Consider the following 22,487-nt stretch of genomic DNA (forward strand, 5'->3'; position numbering starts at 1 on the left):
TGATGAATTTTCCATGCATTTGGAAGCTCATTTTCCATGGAATTTTTTCCCTGTTTTTTGAAGAATATGGCAAACCTACTAGACCAATGGTTGGTTGCTGGGTTTTTTTGGTTGCTGGATTTTTTTTTTTTTCCTAGGCTTTATGTGGGAGAATATTTAGTGGTCACATCAGCTTTTTCTTGGTGACATCAGTAAAATCTTGTCTTGAAAATGGTGCTATCTCTTTCTCTCTCTACCTTCTCTCTCCACTCATCATAATATCTTTCTCTAATTAATGCTTGTCCCCTCCTTTGTCTCCTACCGAAAAAAACCTGGCAACCAAACGGAGCAAGCACTCCGTTTTTTTCATAGAGAGAGAAAGACTTTTTTTTTCATAGTTTTTTCTCGGTAGGTTAGCTGGGATTGAACCTGCGACCTCAGGGATTAAGAACAAAGTCTTTACCATTTAGCTAGAGGCTTAGCCCCAACACGAGCTACATTTTCTTGTTTGTGCCATGGATTTAGGGGTTTCACAAATCCAAGAGGCCCTAAACTCGTTTGACTCAACTTGCACTCTTTGGGCTGAGTTGGACTCCACCCCCTTCAAACTGGGGAAAAGAGGAAGGACATAAAAAAACAATTGTGGCCCTTGTGGGTAAGAAAAGAGTATTATGAGGATTGACAAAAAAAATGAGGATACATCAGCAAATAAGTAAAAAGAGAACCTACATTTAGAAATTAAAAGATTCAAATCCCACCACTCATTAAATCCGTATTTACTATTGACTACGTCACACCATAGTTCTATAAATTCTCCAACAGGTCTGCTCCTTTTCTTCCATGTATTGAAAAAAGAAAGCTGTAAGATCTCTCTTTCCATTTCTCTTCTCTCTCTCTCTCTCTAAAACTCAAGACCCTTTAATGGCGTTTCCTTCTCTGTTTCTCCTACTTCTATCTGCAGTTTCAGCAACCGTGAGTGCAAATATTGAAGGTAGACATGGATTTATAACTAGATATTAATGTTTCTCATGTGGGTCATTTTCTACCTTCAAGATTCATGATTTTTTTCTCATTTTGTATGGGAAAGTTGTTATTTTTATTTTTTTTTGCTTCATATGGGTTTTTTTCCTTGCTTGTAGATTCATGAGTTTTTATCATCATTTTCTTGAGTAATTTTCGAAATTTTTGCTGTGGGTTTTTTTCTAACTTGATTATTTTTCAAACTCTTCCTCATTTTATTGAGTAGGTGATGCTCTTTATGCTTTGAGAAGAGCTGTAAAAGACCCAGGAAATGTTCTACAAAGTTGGGATCCAACTCTAGTGAATCCATGTACTTGGTTTCATGTTACTTGTGACAAAGACAACAGGGTCACCAGGCTGTAAGAATCTCTTCCTCTTTCAAATCTCTCTTTTCTTCTTATCTTGAAGAAGCTTCCCTGTAATCAATATCTCCCCATTGTTTCTTATTTTAATTTCGTTTGTCCTCTTTTCTTCGGTGGTATTTTACAGAGACCTTGGAAATGCAAGGCTGTCAGGTAATCTTGTACCGGAGTTAGGGAGGCTGGAAAGACTGCAATATTTGTAAGAATTATATACTGATTGACTATTATACCCTTAACTTTTTTTAAACTGACAAACATATCCATATATATGTGTATGTATCCACATCCATCTGGACCGTTCAAATTGTTGTGGAATCTATACATTGAATGTTGGGACTCTGTGGGGCCAACTTGGTAGACAACTTAGTTAGAAAAAGTGGATGGCATTTTTGTAATTTTACGGATAATCAATGTTATTGTTTACAGGGAGTTGTATAAGAACAATCTAGTAGGCAGTATTCCTAAAGAGTTTGGAAGGTTGAAGAACCTGTTGAGCTTGGATCTCTACAATAACAATCTCACCGGAACCATCCCTCCATCTCTCAGCAGACTCCCTTCCCTCAGATTTCTGTAAGACTCACTCGCCTACACATAAAATATTAAATACACTTGGGGGGCTAATCTATCAGTTCCACTTTCTTTGGCAGACTGGGACCCACACAAAATTTGGATGTTGGGGTATTTTGGTCATTTAAATATGACATTGTCACATACCTGCCTACATTAATGAACTACCTAAATACCCAGATAACTAAAAAGTAAAAACCCTGAAAGAGTAAATACAGTGGAGAGGGTGGCCCAGTGAAGAAAAGGGGGGCGAATATATCAGTTCAAAAACCAAATGACGAAAGTGCCCTCTACTTGTTTGTTAGCTCTCACGGATTTCTATTTGCAGGAGGCTGAACAGAAACAGATTGACAGGAAGAATACCGAGAGAGCTTACCAAGCTCGGAAACCTAAAGATTCTGTAAATTCCATTTTATTTTGTTTTTGTTTTTGTTTTTTTTAACTCTTCAATACCAGAGGAGGAATCAAATGTTTTTCTTTTGTATTTTACTAAAAACCCAAATGAAATCTATGCAGAGATGTCTCAAACAACAACTTATGTGGAACCATTCCAACTTCAGGCTCCTTCTCTAAGTTCTCAGAGAAGAGGTGACAATTACTAGATGACAAAAGCATTTATTTACACTGAGATTTGGTGTATATGACCCTTTTCCTGACCAGCCATATCTGATCTTTTCTCCTTGGTGGGTTTTGCAGTTTTGAGAATAATCCAGGTCTTGCAGGGCCTGAACTGATGGGATCTGTGAGTTATGATGTAACCTGCAATAACTGATAGGAAAATGAAGGGTGTTGGTTTGTCTTCTTTATATGAGGGGGAAAGTGTATATTGGTTTTATGGGATTGTGAAAGGGAGATGTTTAGATTGACTTAGGAGTTTCTGATTTCAGTTGTAGGGGGTTGTTGTACTTGTATTTGAAGAGAGGGGTATATGTGGGATATGTTTTTTATATGTATTTATGTCGTACAGCTTTCTCATAAATTCAAAGAGGGGTTATGGAGCAATGAAAAATGAATTTGTTTCTATCTTTGATTTGTGGGAAATAATATTGACACCCCTCTTGTTCTGATTGGTATACTTGTTCTCAAAATGTTCTGTCAACAGCAGCCAATGAGGAGTTTTGGACTCTTTTAGTTTTAAGAGTCAGTCGTCTTCAAAAGAAGTTTAACTTTAGATAAATGATCTTAGAGGGAAGTTTAACTTTGGTGTGCTGATATTCAAGCTCCCACCCTCTCATGTCTCTCTACATACCCAACCAATCTCTCACAATCGACCTCACAAATATTCCATGGAATAATTTTCATGGTGGCCAAAAGGACAGACGTTTGGACTCTTTTAGTTTTAAGAGTCAGTCGTCTTCAAAAGAAGTTTTAACTTTAGATAAATGATCATAGAGGGAAGTTTAACTTTGGTGTGCTGATATTCAAGCTCCCACCCTCTCATGTCTCTACATAACCAACCAATCTCTCACAATCGACCTCACAAATATTCCATGGAATAATTTTCATGGTGGCCAAAAGGACAGACGTTTGGACTCTTTTAGTTTTAAGAGTCAGTCGTCTTCAAAAGAAGTTTTAACTTTAGATAAATGATCATAGAGGGAAGTTTAACTTTGGTGTGCTGATATTCAAGCTCCCACCCTCTCATGTCTCTACATAACCAACCAATCTCTCACAATCGACCTCACAAATATTCCATGGAATAATTTTCATGGTGGCCAAAAGGACAGACGTTTGGACTCTTTTAGTTTTAAGAGTCAGTCGTCTTCAAAAGAAGTTTTAACTTTAGATAAATGATCATAGAGGGGAGTTTAACTTTGGTGTGCTGATATTCAAGCTCCCACCCTCTCATGTCTCTACATAACCAACCAATCTCTCACAATCGACCTCACAAATATTCCATGGAATAATTTTCATGGTGGCCAAAAGTAGCCTTAATTCATGCATAAGAATGCAGAGGTTGAATTTAGTTTTTATTTACTAAGATTGCCATTGTTAATAATTTTGGCATAGGTTATTATATGTAATTAGTTTAATTCACCCACCAAAAAAATTAGTTTAATTCAATAGTTTTATCTTGGTTATTGTATTCCAGCTTAGTAGCATGTAGACCTAAATAGTTTTTTAGCTCAACTTGTGGTAACTTCATCCTTCCCTCAAATTTTACTTTCAGTTCATCAATCATGTAGGTTTTAAAACCCCTTTTGTAGTGTGATTTAAATTAAGTTTTCAAAAGAAGTTCAGATCTCTGAGTTTCTCCCCATATGTTCATCCAATGCTGTGAATTCAACTTTAAGGGGCCGTCTGGATATGCAGATTTTAGAATCCAAGTTTTAGCTTGAAAACAGTGTAAAAGAGGGTTCATGATCAAGCTACTGTGTGTGCTAGAGTTTCTTGGATTTTAAGTAAGAAATCCTGGTTTTAGAAATCTCTCCCGCTTCCTGCGATTTCTAAAACCTGGAAAAATGAGATGATCTGATGCTCTCCCGCTTCCTGCGATTTCTAAAACCTGGAAAAATGGGATGATCTGATGCTCTCTCGCTGACAGAAAGAAGAGCAAGAAATCATAAAACGACGGCTGGTCCGCTTCTTCTCTTGTCCCTCATCTACAATTTTGAAGAAATTCCAGATTCTAAAATCCGCGTATCCAAACGGCCACTAAGTTTGGATACGAGGATTTTAGAATCCAGGTTTAAGTTTGAAAATAGTGTAAAAGAAGGTCATGATCAATCTGTTGGTATGCTGGTAGCGTTTCTAGGATTTTAAGTAAGAAATCCAGGTTTTAGAAATCTCTCCTGCATCCTGAGATTTCTAAAACCTGGAAATATGGGATGATCGCCAGCTCTCTCTTACGAGTTCAAATCCTTGATGAAATTCGTACAAGAGCTTATACATCAAAACATTTTTGATCAATTATCTTGAATAAGATCACCTTAGTCTATGAATTTCCTAAGATGGCTCTGTCACGCCAAAGAATTGTATTCTCTCATTTGAATTCTGCAGCATTAGTAATAGGTCAGTCTAGTTTTTTTTGTTTTTTTCTACACTTAGTCTGCATCCAATAATACTTCTTACAGTTGGTTTCCAATAATGCCTTCTCTGAGAGCTTTTTGCTTCCTGCATCTCTCTCTTTTAGGCCTCTCGCGCTTCGCTTCTCACATTCACTTTCCACTATGCCAACTATGTATTAGTACGGTTTTAAAACAGCAGTTAAAAAGTCCCAACGAGTTGCAGCATCCTGTGGAACACCTCAAAATCCAACGAAGCTAAAAACACCCAACATTTCAACAATCCCAAACACAACTGAAACCGATGATAGAGTTGATTAAAGACGACAATTTCATAGCCATCAAAACGATAGACACAGTTCCAGGCATACAAAAAAGAGATAGAATGAAGAAAATCAGCGACGTGATTTCCTGCGATGAAGGAATAATCATCAATTTATTAAAAAATGAAAAATCTTTACAGGTGAAGCGGGTTGTACCCATCAAGACAAGTAGGGAGATATGTGTATGTACATGATATATTCACCTTCGGCCTCCACGTTGGAGGCCGGAGGCTATAAGCTTTGTCAGTTGCTGATATCGAAGTATTTCGGATCTGCTGGAGAATGGTATTCCACATGTAACTGCCATGACAAAAAGAAGTCTCAAGACAAATGATCAAGACGAGGTAGAGTTGAACCCATATGATTAAAAGCACAATTCAGAAGGGCCCGTAAGAACTCAAGATCAAAATTACTGAAAATTGGCACAGAAACAACATTTGCTTCATAGGAAGCAAAATGATTTCAGCAAGAGACTTAGCCTGGCTTTAGTCTACAGATAGCATCTGAAACTCGCTAGAAACTACAGGAAAACAAACAACCAAAACACCAGTCTTCTTCTCATGTTCTATCCAGTAAAAGACTAGAAGACCGGCGAGGAACTTTGATGCCCCGTAAGAAAAATGCAATTTTTTATGATATTAACTAAAGACGTATCTTTCAACCATTTCAAATATAATTTATGAACTTCGTTTAGTGTTGACATATTGATAGTTAGAGAACATAAGGTAATAGTAATTCGAACATTTTTAGGAAAAGAAAAGGTTGGAGCTTCCACGAGAAAGCAAAGATACCACATTGGGAAAGTGAATGGATGTAGAAGGGCCTATAAGGACTTCGGCACCCTCCCCGTAATGGCTAGCTTTTAAGGGTGAGTTCTACCCCGGGTCCCAACAAGTGGTATTGGAGCTGGGAGCCGGGGTGTGGTAAACCCGGTGTACCCTCAAGGACAGAGAAATTCCCTCAGAGAAGATCTCGGTAACCCTAGTGTCCCCTCAAGGATGGAGAAAATCCCTCGGGGAAGATCTCACTGTTTTCTTCTCGGTAACCTTAGTGTACCCTCAAGGATGGAGAAAATCCCTCGGGGAAGATCTCGCAGTTTCCATGTTGCTACTGCGTGGAGGGGAAGATTGTTGAGGGTTCCACGCGAAAGCAAAGATCCCACATTGCAAAGTGAATGGATGTGGAAGGGTGTACAAGGACTTCAGCACCCTCGCCTTAATGGCTACAATTTAAGGGTGAGTTCTACCCGGGTCCCAACAGAAAAAATTAGAGCTTGAGGGCAATTAAGACAGTCAATTAAGACAAATTGCAAGAGAGATGTAAGCTAAGGCCTAAAAGATATCTAATGTAAGATTAAGAAATAGGGTTGAATGTCTTGGAAGTATGGTGCTTCTGTTAGAGCAATCCATGCAAAATCCATAACACACGTGATGTGGTGTTACCATAAGTGCTCCACTGAAAGGTTTCCAATCGTATTACCGACTTCAGCAACAGCCGTACTTGTCAACTCCCCCTGACTAATACTATTTGTATCCTCCAAGATTCTTAGTAATCTCCTAAGGAGACCTAATCATTAATTGCAATATCTTCGTGATCTCATCTTGAGGTTAACCCTGTTAATATATAACAGCTTGCACCCAACATTTGGGATCGAGCACATACCGAAATAACCACGTTTACATGGTTTTTTCATCTTCTAGTTTCACCCTCCCTCGTCCTCCACCCACCCAAACTTTCTCTTGCCTTCCTCACGACTCACTTCTCTCCTTCCCCATGACCGTGCCACTGTCTATTACCTCTGCACTGTCGATCTTCCCGCAATACGGAATGCTTACTAATATTTCACATCTCATCTCAACCCAGCAAGATAGACCGAACTTAACTGCTATGGCACAACCAACTGCTGCTAGTATTGGGTTCGTTTTGTAGTTTTCTTCTTTTCTTCCCTGTAGTTTTCTCTCTGTTTCCCTCCCTTAATCCTAGAGTATTGGGTCTTGCACCTATTCTACTGATAGCTTTTGATATAATATTGTTTTCATAGATGATCTGACTCACTGTATTTGGTATTGATTAAAAAGGCAGAGTGATGTGACACAATGCTTTGCCTATTTTAAACATAAAACTGAAGTGGCTCTAACCGCAAAAAAATGTGTACTTTTCAATTCGAAGGTGACAGTGAATTCACGAGACAGACCATTCAGTCATTACTTGCCATCTCTCATCGCATGTCTTGTTCTGAAACCCCACAACAAAATGGTGTGGCAAAATGCAAACACCATTACCTTGTTGAATTAGGTTTGATGCTACTTGCTCAGGCTAATTTGTCAAAATCGTGGGTCAAAGCTCTCAAAGCCGATGTTTACTTAATTAATCAACTACCTAGTGTTTGGAGGGTCTTCACCGTATGAAAGATTATTTGGCCAAACCCCGACCTAAATCATTTGAGGGCCTCCGGATGTGTTTACTATGCACATATTGTTCCGTACAAAAAAATGAAAGGAAAAAAAAAGTTCTAAACTCGCAAATGCATTTTTTTGGGTTATGACGTTCAACACAAAGGATACAAGTGCTCACAGACCATGTATAGATCTCCCCTCATGTTGGTGTTTATGAAAATATTTTCCTTCTACAGAATCACATTGCTCAACATCATCATTGCTCAACGTCATCGTCACCTACCTCCTCTACCACTCTCCGATGGCTACTTCCATCACCATGCTCGCTATGCACCATCCCCCAATGACGATCTACCTATGTTGTCTCTTCTCATGGTGTCTTGTCATCCCTCCACAACACCATGCCCTACACCATAGGTTCCTCTTTCTCCCAGCCCCATGACGATTTCTTTATCCAACGACTCCTTTGCATTTATAGTTCACGAAACCTCCAGCAAAGCCAACTCTGACATCACTCCCCTCCCCGTTTCACACTCCTCGCATGTGACGATTCAGAGTCCATCCACCCCCTTCGGCTCCACCCGTACAATCTACCCATCATATGGAAACCAAGCTCAAGTATGGTATTCGCAATCCCAAGCTACTTAGCACCACCAAACATCCCATCTCAGCTTGCTTCACTTCTCTCCTCTCCGCTTCCACTGATCCCACATTCTTTTCCATGGCCATCTAAGACACACTGGCACCTTGCTATGCAAGATGAGTTCAATGCTTTGATTCAAAATAAAAAATGGGTTCTTGTTCCTCCACCCGCTCATGGTAATTAGGTTGGTTGTAAGTGGGTTTATAAGACCAAATGGCATTCAGACATCGATTGAGTGATACAAAGCTCGTATGGTCACCAAGGGTTTTTACCAACAGCATGGATTAGATTTTTGAGGAAACATTCAACTCAGTTGTGAAGGCCCCAACTATTCAGCTCATACTTGCCATTGCATGTCCAAGACAGTGGCCCCTCCGTAAGCTTGACATGCGAAACACATTTCTCCATGGCATTTTACAAGAGGAGGTATACATAGTTCAACCTCTAGGTTTTGTTGACCCCCTGCCCGAACTATTTCTTTGGCTTCGAAAAGCCTTGTATGGGTTAAAGCAGGTCTCAGGGGCCCGGTTTTACCACTTTAGTTCAGTGTTGTGTGAGTATAGATTCCTCACTATTTATATAGCACACCCCTCGTGACTGCATCTTCTTCCTTTATGTTGACAATATGGTGATCATTGGTAGTGACTCCACTAGCATTCATAATCTCATTCCTTAAGTTGCACTTCGATATGGAAGACCTAGGCCCCCTCTATTTTTTTCTTGACGCACTCCTTCCAAACTCGTGTGCTCACCCAAACGAAGTATGCCATGTACCTACTGGATTGTACATCAAAGCTTGGCACCAAACTTGTTACCACCCCAATGGCCTCAGGCACAAAGCTTTCTGCTTATAAAGGTGAATCGTTACCTTCCACCACTCCTTTTCACGGCATTGTTGGTGCCATACAGTACCTCATTATGATCCTGCCAATTCATGCACAAACCCACTGTGGTTCACATGGATGCCATCAAACGTACTCTTCGCTATGTGAAAGGCATTATTCATGGACTTCTCTTCCAGGCCTCATCCACAACCGATCTTGCAAACTCTGATGCCAACTGGGCCAGCTCTCCAGATGATCATCGCTCTACAAATGAAAGCGGTTTGTAATCTCCTAAGGAGACCTACCTGTTGATTGTAATCTTGTTGGGATCCCATCTTGAGATTCACCCTGTTAATATATATCAGCTTGCACCCAATATTTGGGATCAAGCACACACCACAAATAACCATGTTTACAGTGTCGTAATGAAAATAAGACTAGATTCTTCAAAATATTACAAGAGCATGTCCTGAGGAATTCAAACAGTTGACAAGAGTTGACGTTGAAAACATGACTATCCCATTCACACTGAAGTTTTGTTTTCTGCTTTTGAAGAAATATTCACCATAAGAATTGAGGCTACTTGGACAAAAAAAGAACAACCACCTGAAAATAATCTATACATAAAAAATGAATGACCCCTGAAAATAATCTATAAAAAAGAACAAGCACATAAAAATAATCTCCCATACTGCTGACATGGACTCACTCATCTCGGCTATGGAACTAGTAAAACTGAAGGAACATTTGCATAGCTTATTAACTAGGAAAGAGATTAGAAAACAACGGTCTTCAAATGGTACTTCATAATCAAAATGGCTGACAAGAGCAGAGGGTCTTTAGATGCATTGAATAGAGTTTTAAAGACTTCAAAGTAAACCAGCAGATCTGTAACCTAATGGCACCCAAGAATTTTAAAAGTTCACAACTATGTACTCATGCAACAGTGATGATGCTTGGGCAGAGATATTCCTCAAAACAATGACTTTTCATTAATTAAATTCATCGTCAGTGAACAGATATAGAATGCCAGGAACGAGAATGAGTCAAAATGTCAAAAAAAATTATTCAAATTTGTAAATGCAACAAAATGGGAAAAAATCAGAATGAAGCTTCAGCTTGACAGAACAAATCGTGAGCAGACTTATTAATCCAAAAAAAATCAAGATAATTAGCACCTCACATGTGAGAGTTAAACTGCATACCTTGCCCTCATCGGCATCAGAATGGCGTTGAGGGAACACGACTCTTAAATCATTGTATAAGTAGAAGCGCCGCTCCCCCTCAGTGGTCAAATTGTTCCCATGTGGTTCAGATAAAGGATCAGATTTGCACCTCTGCATTGACCTTGAACATTTCTTAGGAGAAGGGCATAGAAAACGAAGGTGCAGAGCATAACGGAGAACACCAGCCCCAGTAGTATTCTCATTGACCTTTGAAGAACTATGAACAGATTTTCTGTCAGTTAATTGGCATGTATCCATAGGGCTTAAATCCTCCCCATCAGTGTTCCGGCACTTGCGACAGTTGAAATCACTTAACTTTTTTGTATCTGCGGCAAGATCAAACCCGTTTGGTAGTTTAAGATATTCCCTAGGTGAAAAGAGCTCTGGGTTCATCACTCCTTTATTTTGCGATTGAATGGGCAGATCAAATTGCTGAACTTCACAATTATATACACAACCCATAATATCAGAGCCTTTATTTTCTACAATTTTGGAGGTTTGGTCTATGGATTTCATTGTATGTACAATATGAACTTCATTGGAATTGATACATTCCTCATTATGTCCTGTGGGATGACTAATCTTTGAGGCTGGATTTGTCACGGGTTCATTTGTCACGGCAAGATCTCTGTTTCCATCTTTCACTGGGACATAAGTTGATCCAGAAGAGGCGAGTGTGACCTTTTGCCGCAGAAATGTCTTTCCATTTGAACAGTACAACAAAAAATTGGTCATGAGTGGAATTTCACCACAAAAGGAAAGATACAAGACCAAATTACAACTATAACAGACGATTGATAATGTTCGACATCACAAACCAGAAAACAAAAGTAAGCAACTAAGCATGTATTAAAGGGAGAAGTAAGAGGCAAGATGCAAAGGCAACCGAGGCTGTAAGGCATAACTATCCAGTCATAAGGAGTAACCTCACATTTAGACCAATTATAAACAAAGAATAATGAGTATATTTAAGCGCGTATATATATATATATATATATATATATATAGAGAGAGAGAGAGAGAGAGAGAGAGAGAGAGAGAGAGTTAAGTGAAGCTACACATACGTGTAGCTAACTTAGCTAAACCGACGCCTTAAAATACAATGGGCCCACATTGTTTGGGTGATCCAAACCATTCATTTGATAGGCCCTCACATTGATAGGGTGTGCCCAAAAAATCAGCTCCATCGGATGATCCCAACCCTTCAAACTGTGGAGGCAAAAATGGGCAGATTTGTGAAGGCTTTTACACGTCCATTTTTGCCTCCACAAAGCGTAGGGTTGGGATGATCCTATGGAGCTGATTTTTTGGGCACATCCTATCTATGTGAGGGTCCATCAAATGAATGGTTTGCATCACCGAAACAATGTGGGGCCCATTGTATTTTAAGGTGTCCGTGTAGCTAAGTGTAGCTACACGTATGTGTAGCTACACTTTTCTCATATATATATATATATACACACACACGAATTGCTAGCGTCCATCGCAAAAGGCACTTCGCGCCTGGTCTGTCGCATGTCTGACCAGCCACCTCGTGAATGGAGACAAAAGCTGTTGTCTTCATTCACGAGGTGGCTGGCCTCACATGCGACAGACCAGCCGTGAAATGCCTTTTGCGATGGACCCTAGCAAATCCCTATATATACATATAGAAAACTCATAAACCATTTAAAAATGTTATAATCAACATACTAAAAAGTTTACCAAAGTGAAATACTGAGCTGACAAGGCGAGTTAAAGATAACAACTTTGAAATCCCCGTTTCTCCCAGCCTTTGAAGTTCTCTCATTGGACCATCTAAAGAAGCTGAACAGATAACCCTCAGCATGACAAAGGAATTGAACTAATGCATGAACATCGCCATTGTTATCAACTTATCACCGTATCTCCTGGCCGATGCAAAGTTTCACTAATGCTTTCCACATACACACATTGCCTTACAAATCAATTAACCAACTCACAAATCCCAAGAAAACCCAAGGTCGTTACTTTTAAACCCAATTCTCATGAGACAGCCACAAACAAATCAAAATGAGGTATCATTTCAACTCTAACATCAAAAGATAAAGTTATAATAGAGTCTGATCAAATAATTTTAATAATTTTAATAAAATAATCACAAGGAAATACAAATGATCATGCACAAGAAAAATATTAATTTTTTAACTTTTAGTGAAGGGTACATTATTTAGAGTTTTTATATGGTGCCCGAGTGTGAAGTCTCTTGTGGGCGGTACCGCCCTTGATATTTGATCCAACAGCAACTCACTTTTTAAGAGGCTGCTGTTGGATCAAATATAAAGGGCAGTACTTTTGCCGTACCACCCACACGGGACTTCACAGGCAGGCACCATATAATTTCTCCATTATTTAATAAAATGATAAAACCAAAAAGGATTGAGAGAACAGTAGTAATTTCCGATCAAAACCAAGGCATTAGTTTAATGCTTCTTACATTTGAGAAACAAAATGCGGCCATAGTACGTAATTTAATCAATTATATTCTGATAAGGTTAGACCCATCATTTTACACCAATGCATAGCATGGGTGAGGTACACCATTTTACACCTCATTTTTTGTTACTATGGGACCCTCCCATCTCTACCCAAACGCATGCATGTGGTGGGGCCCACCATTTTAAACCCATAAGTGAGCCCACCATTTGACACCCATAAGTGGGGCCACCATCTCCGCCCAAATCCATGAATATGGTGGGGGCACCATTTTACACCATGCTTTGATGAGGTGGATGGATCTCACCAACTCCACTCAAACCCATGCATGGAGTGGGCCCCTTCATTTTACATCTCATGTTTTGATGGGGTGAAAAATTTAAGATGAAACTTTAGGAAATGCTAGAATAAGCACAAATTTACATCTAAAAACCATCACATAAGCAACACAACCATCGATAATTGTTTAACAAGATCAAACACCTCATGACATGTTGTCGCCATGTCTGGAACAGTAAAGGTCACTCTAAATATAGATATTTCACATGTTTTGAAAGCTGTTTTTTTTTTTTTGAGCGCTATGCTTCGAAAGCTGATGATCTTACCATTTCTTTTACTTTCCAACTTACTCATCTTATTAATGGAATTGATATGGAGGGATTTTTTGTTATGCGGATGCATAGCAAGGAATCAAACTTCGGACTTCGGTCCCAACCAAAACTGACACACGTTGATAGAAGTTTATAATCATACCTAGAAGTGGATGCTAGAAGAAAGTGGAAACTAACACAAAACAAAGGCTGAAATATAAATCATTCGTAATACCAAAGGTAGTTAAATATTAGTGAATGTTTATCAGGACTGAAAAGTAGTTGATGATCATATACCATTATCATCGAGTATCATATAGCCCTTGTACAAACGGGACAGAAAAACATGTGAAGCTTGGTGTGAGACATGCCACCAAATAAAAGACAATGGAAATGATAATTGCAAAAAACAAGATAAGGGAGCCAGAAAAGACAACAGAAAATCAAATTAAAAATTAAATATTTTGTATGAACATAAAATTCATGCCTTAAAGAAGCCAACTCAAAACTTACTACCTTGAAATATGACTAACGTCAATTGTTAATCATAGTTCAACTCAACCAATTGATGATTGAGATCTATACCACAGTGACCTGTCCAAAACCTATTGAACTGTATAGGTCCAATCAATGTAATTTAACCACAGGTTCAATAAACAAAAAATCTCAAGGATTATATTAGTAAATTTCTCAAAAATTGCCCACAGATGTCATTTAGATAAGATCAGTAAACATAGAGTTTAAAGTTTAAACATACATCAACATTTGCATCTAACATTATTATTTGCATTATGCTCTACCTAATTGAATCATATAGACTTCTCAAACAGTCATCTATTTTCACTGTCCCAATAAATTTTCTCGAGTTTTGATACTGAAATTCGTTACTTGACAATACTTAATGGTTGTTGGGAGATACTATTAGGTGAATTATTATTTTTTAAGTCTAGAAATTTTTCCACTTTTTAAGTCTAAAATTACAACAATTAATAAAAGCAAGGATAATAGACGACCAAAGATGACAGGAGAATATTTGGAGCCAGCAATCCCTTCAATCAACTGAGAAATTAAAAAAAGAGGGCCATTTTCTCTTAGGCATCCAAGGATGTACAAGCAAAGTACTTTCGTAAAGGGTAATAGACGACCAAAGATGACAGTAGAATATTATGGATCTCTATGTAGTTGCTTATCATATCTTAGACTGATAACACCTATTATGCAAGAAGACCACCTACAATTTCTTGCAATAAGAGAACTTTTAATTAGTCAAGATTCTGGGAAGAAAACATGGAGATGATAACATATATAAGATTCCTTTTTAAGCTACTCAGGACAACTACTAGTGAAATGAGAAGTTGTAAATTAGCTGATAATCAATTCATGGAATTCATTTTAGTTGCTAAAGGCAACTAGTACTAATGAAATATGAAGTTATATATTCTGGCAAGTATCCAAATTAAGAAACCCATTTCAAAAATATATATATAAAAATTAAGAAAGAAAACCTCCTAGCACCACTACGAGTTCACCAGCTATAGTATTAGCCATGTGTCAAATTTCCAATTAGGTCATCATGTACAAGGTGCAACATCCAATAATGATTAACAAAACAATGACCAAAACATTTCTCAAACACAAATTGCAAAAGCTTAGGAAATGAAGAGTCCACAAAAGACTTTATCTTTTACCCGTGTATATAGTGGTCAGAGAACAAAACTAAGCGTTCATAAAATCTGAATGGAAGCTAGAAGCTTTAGCATCACTCTCTAGGGGGGGCATTATAGAATAAATGTAGAAAAATCATATAAATTCAATAATCCTGACATACCTTGGTTCCAGCCGGCATGTCACTCAGATCATAATTGCAAAAGAAGGTGTGAAGAGGCGTCATTTCTGGATTGCTGAGAACCTGTAAAAAATGAGTTCATCTTGTGAGGAGATAAAATCCAATCTTTTGTTCATGTTTACCAGAAAAAATCCTTCATAAAATCCAAATCAGAAATACTTATTTTGAATGATTAAAAGCGACTGGAAAAGTCGAGTGGGAACCAAAGCACAAGTTTTCCGGAAAAACAAAGAAAAGCACCTGTGCATCGCCAAAAATGCATGAATAAATCTTAAGGCTTCACAAATTAGCAAAAGTTCTGATAACGAAGTTAAAACCCAAATCAGAAACACTTATTTTTAATAACAGCGAGAGGAAAAATAGTTAAGTGGAAACCCAAGCACTAGTTTTCTGGAAAAACAAAGAAAACCACCTGAACATTGCCAAAAAATGAATAAATAAATCCTAAGGCCCCACAAATAAGCGAAAGTTCAGTTAAATTTCTCAGTCTATGCATAAAATAAAATTCCACATTCAATTTGATTAGTCACCGGAATCCAATACCAGGTATCATAAGCACATACAAGAAAATACGAAATTCCACTAACAGCAAGACTAAATTACGATGAGCACGCATATCATAGCATTAGGCTAGAAGCATGGTTTTAAATTTCCACCAAAACCAACATGAGACAACCGAAAAGTTTCCGTTTCCAACCCATCAGGACACATTCCAAAACCGAAACCGAAACCAAAACCAAAACCGTAAGTTTATTAATGGTATACTATATTAGTATGCATTACATAATTTTATTTATATGAATTGCATGTGAAATATTATGAATGTATTATATATAAATATTTACGTGAATTACATGTGAAATGTGGTATGCATTGAATTATCAGGTTCATGCATGTCACTAGGTGTTTGATGTTGTTAAACCATTATGGATGGTTGTCTTGCTTATGTGATGGTTTCCAACTGTGTATTTGTGCTTATTCTAGCATTTCCCAAAGTTTCATTTTAAAATTCTATCACTTGCATATCTTTCCATACGTTTCTAATTTTAATTGATCTCCACTAAAATTTCTGTTAGAAATGTTAGGCCCAGGTGATATGATGGCAACCCAAGAGAGGTGGTGAATTGGGTTTTAGAAGATCTTTGCGCTTTTTAAAAACTTAGTAACTAAATTATAGCCAAAAGAACAATTACAACAATAAATGCAAGAAAGATAAAATAAAGTGCAAGTAAAGATAAAGAAGAGGATAAGAGAATGTGCACCGGGATTTATAGTGGTTCGGCCTTAAACCCAAGACCTACATCCACTCCACCAACAACCATCGATGGCTTCTACTAAAAGCGATCTTCTTAACTTCGGTGAAGATCCCACCGTTACAATTCTTAACCTTGGTGAAGATCCTACCATGGAGAAGGCTCTGCATCTCCGAGCCCTTGCCAAATACAATGTAAAGAAAATGAAATATACAAAACCTCTCTCAAGGTAGATAGAACACTAAGCTCACCAAAAGATTTCTCTCTCTAAAAAGTACAAGATGAAATCCCAAGTCCAGCCCATTACAAAAGACACCAAGAGAGGCACAAAGGGTGTTTAATCACTCAAATAATATTTCAAGGTTGTATTAGAGTCAGTTCCTAGTAATTAAGAGGGTTAAAAGGCCTTTTATAGCCAAGGGAGCCCAAAACTAGCCGTTATAGAGACGAATGCCTGGGCGTCCGTCAAACTAGCCGTTTGGCTATGGCCTATGGGCAAAATGCCAAAATAGGCAGCCGAACGTCCGCCAGTGCCTCCAGCAGTTTTTGCCTGAATATCAGTCGGATGTCGATATCCACCCACAGTTTTGGTCAAATTCCAATTTTGCACAACGAACTTGTAAAATCCATATCTTCCTCATTTCTTATCAGATTTCGACGCTCTTGTGCTCTATGGAAAGATGAGAGAGAGTAATACATGTTAAGAAATTTCTCAAAATTATTTGAAAATTCTCTAGACCCATCATCCATAAGATAATGGCCTGGGTTCAACTAAGCATGTGCCATTTTGGTTCTTTTTCAATGTTTAAGCTCTCTTTGATACTTGGGCTTTGGTCCTATCAAAAAACTTAATATAAATCATTTGTTTAGAGTCCCTTTAAACCTACTTTGGTACCTCTTATGGATACTTTGAGTTGGGATTAGATTTTACATTCTAAGACTTGACTTTTGAACTTGATCTTCAATCTAGCTCTTTTTCTTCACTTTCAAGTCTTCTTCCCTTCTTGGATCTTCACTACTTTGGCTTCCTTTGATTCTCCAAGATAGCTCCATAGCCTTGATCCAAGCTTCCTTAACTTTGAACCTTAGATAAATCTACAACCTAAATCACAAACACCGGTCAGTACGAAGAATCACTCGTGTTTGGAATCATCAAAACAAGATAGAAGATTGCCGAGGGTTGAACCATTGGGCTTACAATTTCTAGGGAAAACAGAAACGCTTCCATTTTCATGGCGATCGAAACTGAAATCAAAAATTAAATTTAAAACCTTGGCTAGAAAGCCAATCCTCCGTAGAAACGTTTCCATTTTCACTAAGACTCTTGTTTCCTCATTGAAACAAGGTGTTCATAAAAATTAATATATCATGGAGATGTTGGCATCCGAAGAATGTCTATTGAACAGTGGCAAATATTCTTTGTCAAGGAATATGACGTTGCCATTGACTTGTGGTTCCATTGAACCTTTATCCATAAGTTTTATACTGGACTTTTGTAGCACAATTTTTTAATAACACATCTTCATGTTTCAAAGTCCAAAAACACAGACTCTAAAAGATCAACGTACAGCATGGCATATTAGTAGTTCTGAAAGTTTATCCACAAGAAGGTCCAGATGTTGTGAAAATACAATAAAAAAAAAAGCAAACAAATAAATGTGATGGCTTAGCATAGTCAATCCACTAAGCGCTATAACAACAGGACGTAGTTGGTATTATTGCAAGGTTATGAACTCATGACAATTAGCGGCAGAACCCATTCACTCTCCTTGTGCATTGGAAGTAAGAGTCTACGACCACACTCAAATCATTCTATCAACATCCATAACCAAAAGTTAACAGACCTAACTTACTTGATCACCAATCAAATTTGAGGGCTAAGAAACCTAGTACCAGTTGTATGCGCCCTTTCATAGGGATGCGCAGGCGGCTTCTTGCAGCTCGGGAATCATCGATGCTAAGACTTCTCTTCATTTTTGGGCCTTTGGATCTGTTTGATGGTAAATTTCCCGTAAGATCAATCGATGCATAGTACAGTAAGTAGTTATCTCCATCTACACTTGTTACTGCAAAAGGGAGCTTCTGAGATGGGGGTGAGAAACTCCCTCCAGTAATGTTTAGAACAGCCAGAAAACCATCAATTCTCTGCAGGGTTAATGCCAGATATAGCATCAGATGTCTATGAAAACAGAATAATAAAGTAAAATCATTAACTAGTGTTAAAGTATAAAAGATTTAGTAATGCCATCTCCAACGGCTTAAGCTTTTGGAGTAATTGGTTGTTTCACATGTTATCAGAGCAAAGGTCCTGGTTTAAAACTCCTTGATATTAAAAGTCCACATGTAATGGCGAACCCAAAAGAGGGGCTCACACGTACCACGTGTAGGCTACCCCTAAAAAGAGGAGCCACACGTGAGGGGGTGTTAAAAAGTATAAAAAATTAAATAATGCCATCTCCAACAGCTTAAGATTTTGGATTAATTGGTTGTTTCACAACTAGAAATGAAGAAATAAGTAAGAAATAAGTAAATACTGACCTGACTAGTTTTGCCAGACGAGAACCGACCAGATAAGAGTGACTCTTCAAATGAACCAACTAAAGACCTCCTAACAGGAAGCCCGCTCAAACTTCTGACTAACTTGATGCAATGAGGCATGGAGGAAGAATAAGGAGCCCAATTCTGACCTCTGCTAGCAGTACTTTCAGGGGTAAATGGACCTGAATCATTCTGAAAGATATCAAGATCTTGAAATGACTTGCTGGACGTTCTGAATTCACCATCCTTCGGGGCAAATAAAATGCCCGAAACATTTCCATCAATTGACCTTTCATAGTTCTTTGACATAGAATAGTCAACTTTCATCTCCTTTGAGACATCCATGCAGACCCTACCTTCTGTTTTCATTCTTTCGGACCATTTTGGACCAAGAGGAGACAAAGAAAGTGGGGGTGAGATCACTTTCTTTGCAGAGATGGCTATAGCCCCCGTAAGGGTTCCTATTTTACTAGATTCTTTGTAGGGATCGATCGCCTGTGCAGATAAAACATGATTATGAGGCACCGACGCCTTGTTCTCAAGCAAGGGACCGTCAGTGAAACAAACAGAACTTGTTCTACTATTTTCTAAACGTCTAGAAATGGACCAAAGCGAGGTATCGAGATAACTGTGATTGCCAATATTGGCTTTCTTACAGTCATGTGCCGTAAAAACACCGCCATTGGCAATCAAGGCATTGGAACCGATTGAAACATTTTCCCTGGCAATATCAAGAGGATCTCCATGGAATTGACTTGCACACAGCATACCATTCAAAGGGGACAGCAAGCGCTTCCTGGCTTGTGGCCCATGCGAATCATTTGAATTATCGGAACTACCAACTGAACCGGATGACTGTACTCTATCTGTTAAAATTCTCTCGAACCCATTAATGAAAGGATCTAATCCACTTGATTCAAAACCCACAACCCTTGAAACAGGACTCTGAATGTTGCGTCCCATTTTCGAAGTAAAGCAGCCAATTTTATCCTTAGATCCAATCTTCAATCCATGAATGTTCGATGCATCATCAATGGTGCTTCTATGTCTAAACAACCCGTCTGGGCCTTTAGGGTGTTCCAAGGTAGTTTTTCTCTGAAAATCTCCAAGAGAAGAGCACGAAAAATCCCCTACAATCCTATTACTCCTGCTTCCTCCGTGCAGCCCATCCAAATCACAGCTGCTTATACCAGAAAACCGCGGAGATGTTTGCACAAAAGTGCTCAACGATGTTACAACTTCGTCCGCAATTTTGTTGGAGGAAATTTGAGGCAAGCCCATTATTAAGATCGGTAATAAGGAGTGCTTGTGGCCTTCAGTTGCAAAGAGTCCTTGTTCCCTTTCTTGCCCTTTTTTTCCCTAGTATTTTACATTGTATGCTGAATGCTCTTTAACATGGTTCCCAAAAGAAAAGAAAGTAACTACTGTCAAGTTCTTGTTGAAATAATGGAACCATGTTATTCCATGCCGATCAATCGATCCCACAGAACGAGATAAGAAATAAAATCTTATCTAATTTCCACTACAATTTCATTTAAATAAGCTACTATTATCTATATACCAGAGGTATAGTTCTTTCAATTGCCATTCCCTTATAAGAACATTGCAAGCAAAGGCTAAGAATCCAAACAGAACGGCGAGGGACGAGGCATGGCTGGTTCATGGTTGGTCAAGATTCAAGAAATCAACGCACAATCCTAAAGGAAAGAGAATAAAGAAAAGTGAATATCAGCATTTGAATTTGAAAAAATACCTATATGAAGAAAATATGAAAACCAGTAGAATTTTCATCTTAATTCATTCATTCATTGAAACCAAAAATATCAAAGCCAAAGAACCTTGCTCATGTGGGTTATTTTCACAATAACAAACACATAAAAATAGTAATAATAATAATAAAATATAAGATAAGAAAAAAAAAAGGAAACTAATTGAGTTTCCTCCTTTTACCAGCTGATTAAGGTATCCGAAAAAAAAAAAAAAAAACTTTTTTAATCTATTGCTCTTTTATTGATGAAAAGTAGCAGATAATACCCATTATAAATTTCGATAAAAAAATTAAATTAACAAAAACAGCATAATATCATCCCCTAAAAGCAATTACATTTAAAAGCCATGATTAAAAAAAAAAAACTTAGAAAACGTGAAAAAAAAACTGATTTTGCTCTATAAGATACCCAGAACATTTTTTATCAAAGGATCTAACCAATCAGAAATTTTTAATGTATGGAAATTAGAAGAATAAACCCATTAAAAGATTTTAAAAAAGAAAATATATTATGTAGAAGAAAAAATACATTGTTTTCGAAAAGCATTTAAATTTAAACAAATAAAAATCATGAAAAAAAAGAATACCAATCTCATCGATCTTCATAAGACTAATCCACAATCCAACCATCTGATTCGACTCTACAAACCCAAACCCAAAAATAAAAATCAGAATCCAAATCGATTCCGTAAACCAATCAACAAACAACATAGCACTCAAACAGGTTCCTTCCAATCCACACATTCACCCCAAAAAAAAGAAACAAAAGCAACATCAACCAAACATTTCCCACACAGAAATCAACAAACTCTACATAAAAACACAGATTAAGATAAAACAAGAAAGAAAATTAAATTCATTAAGAATTCCCAAAATCCAAAGAATGATCAGATTAAAGCACGCACCTAGAAAGCACTTCCTCTCTCTCTCTCTCTCTCTCTATTATATAGGTGCCTCTGGTCGTAAACCAGAGTTTTCTGGTAATATTATTTAAGACAAAAAATGCTGTTAAACATCTATTCGTTTTGAGAGATGATAAATTCGCACCCTCTATAGGATAATTCGCACCACTTGTAACGTGATTGAAAAGTCTACAGTAAGTGCGGATTATCCTACAGAGGGTGCGAATTTATCATCTCCCTTCGTTTTTTCAGCATTATTAACTGCAAATACAGCCACTCTCTCTATCTCTCTCTAATTTTCTATCAAACGCGGCGAAAAGACCGAAGCATCCTCGACCTTTTGAAAAATGACAGATGTGTACTGGTTAGGAAAATATGACGACACCTGATACGAGTTTTCGTGTGAGATGTCTTGGACTGTGTATAAACCTATTTGATGTCGGTTACGTGACTTGCGTCATTTTGTCGACTCTTAAAACTAAACTAGTTTGGTGCCTCCCGGGACCTTCACTAATTATGAGTCGCACAATTTTGGTATGGAAATTTAGGGTGCAACGTGGGTCGGGTTCAACACAATTTTGGCTCGGGTTGGGTTGGGAAAACCAACCCGATTTAAATTCGGTTTGGGTTAGGGTTGAAGCCTTGGCAACCCGACCTGATCCGAATCTGACCTCTGTCTTCTAATTTTATCAAGATTTTCTCAAGATTATGTTTTTCTTTCTTGTATTTTTTTATTTGGTTGTAGATGACTCGATCCCAACCCAACTCAACCTGAACCCAACCCGGCTCAA

General features: G+C 38.0%; 2 protein-coding genes across 4 annotated transcripts; one reads left to right on the plus strand and one right to left on the minus strand.

The window, feature by feature from the left end:
* Positions 1-813: 813 nt before the first annotated feature.
* On the plus strand, positions 814-2,949 carry LOC143861992 (leucine-rich repeat protein 1-like). Its single transcript, XM_077372977.1, has 7 exons — positions 814-970; positions 1,226-1,358; positions 1,489-1,560; positions 1,788-1,931; positions 2,257-2,328; positions 2,445-2,516; positions 2,625-2,949. The coding sequence occupies exons 1-7, from the start codon at positions 901-903 to the stop codon at positions 2,698-2,700; spliced, it is 639 nt and encodes a 212-aa protein (XP_077229092.1). The 5' UTR covers positions 814-900; the 3' UTR covers positions 2,701-2,949.
* A 2,292-nt stretch (positions 2,950-5,241) lies between these two features.
* LOC143862661 (uncharacterized) lies at positions 5,242-21,787 on the minus strand. Of its 3 annotated transcripts, XR_013240423.1 has the most exons (7): positions 21,700-21,787; positions 19,027-20,723; positions 18,382-18,633; positions 15,218-15,298; positions 10,325-11,044; positions 5,447-5,556; positions 5,242-5,344 (listed from the first exon to the last, which is right to left on the minus strand). XR_013240423.1 is itself a non-coding variant. In XM_077373729.1 (6 exons), the coding sequence occupies exons 2-6, from the start codon at positions 20,305-20,307 to the stop codon at positions 5,500-5,502; spliced, it is 2,391 nt and encodes a 796-aa protein (XP_077229844.1). In that variant the 5' UTR covers positions 20,308-20,723; positions 21,700-21,787; the 3' UTR covers positions 5,315-5,499. The 3 variants fall into 3 exon arrangements, 2 of the variants coding, with proteins under 2 accessions (XP_077229844.1, XP_077229845.1); XM_077373729.1 differs by having other exon boundaries at positions 5,315-5,556; XM_077373730.1 differs by lacking the exon at positions 21,700-21,787 and adding an exon at positions 21,382-21,441 and having other exon boundaries at positions 5,315-5,556.
* Positions 21,788-22,487: the final 700 nt, after the last annotated feature.

The sequence above is a fragment of the Tasmannia lanceolata genome, unplaced genomic scaffold, assembly GCF_043159265.1.
Source record: "Tasmannia lanceolata isolate RefF3 unplaced genomic scaffold, GAP_Taslan_0.1 ptg000037l, whole genome shotgun sequence".
Taxonomy (NCBI): domain Eukaryota; kingdom Viridiplantae; phylum Streptophyta; class Magnoliopsida; order Canellales; family Winteraceae; genus Tasmannia; species Tasmannia lanceolata.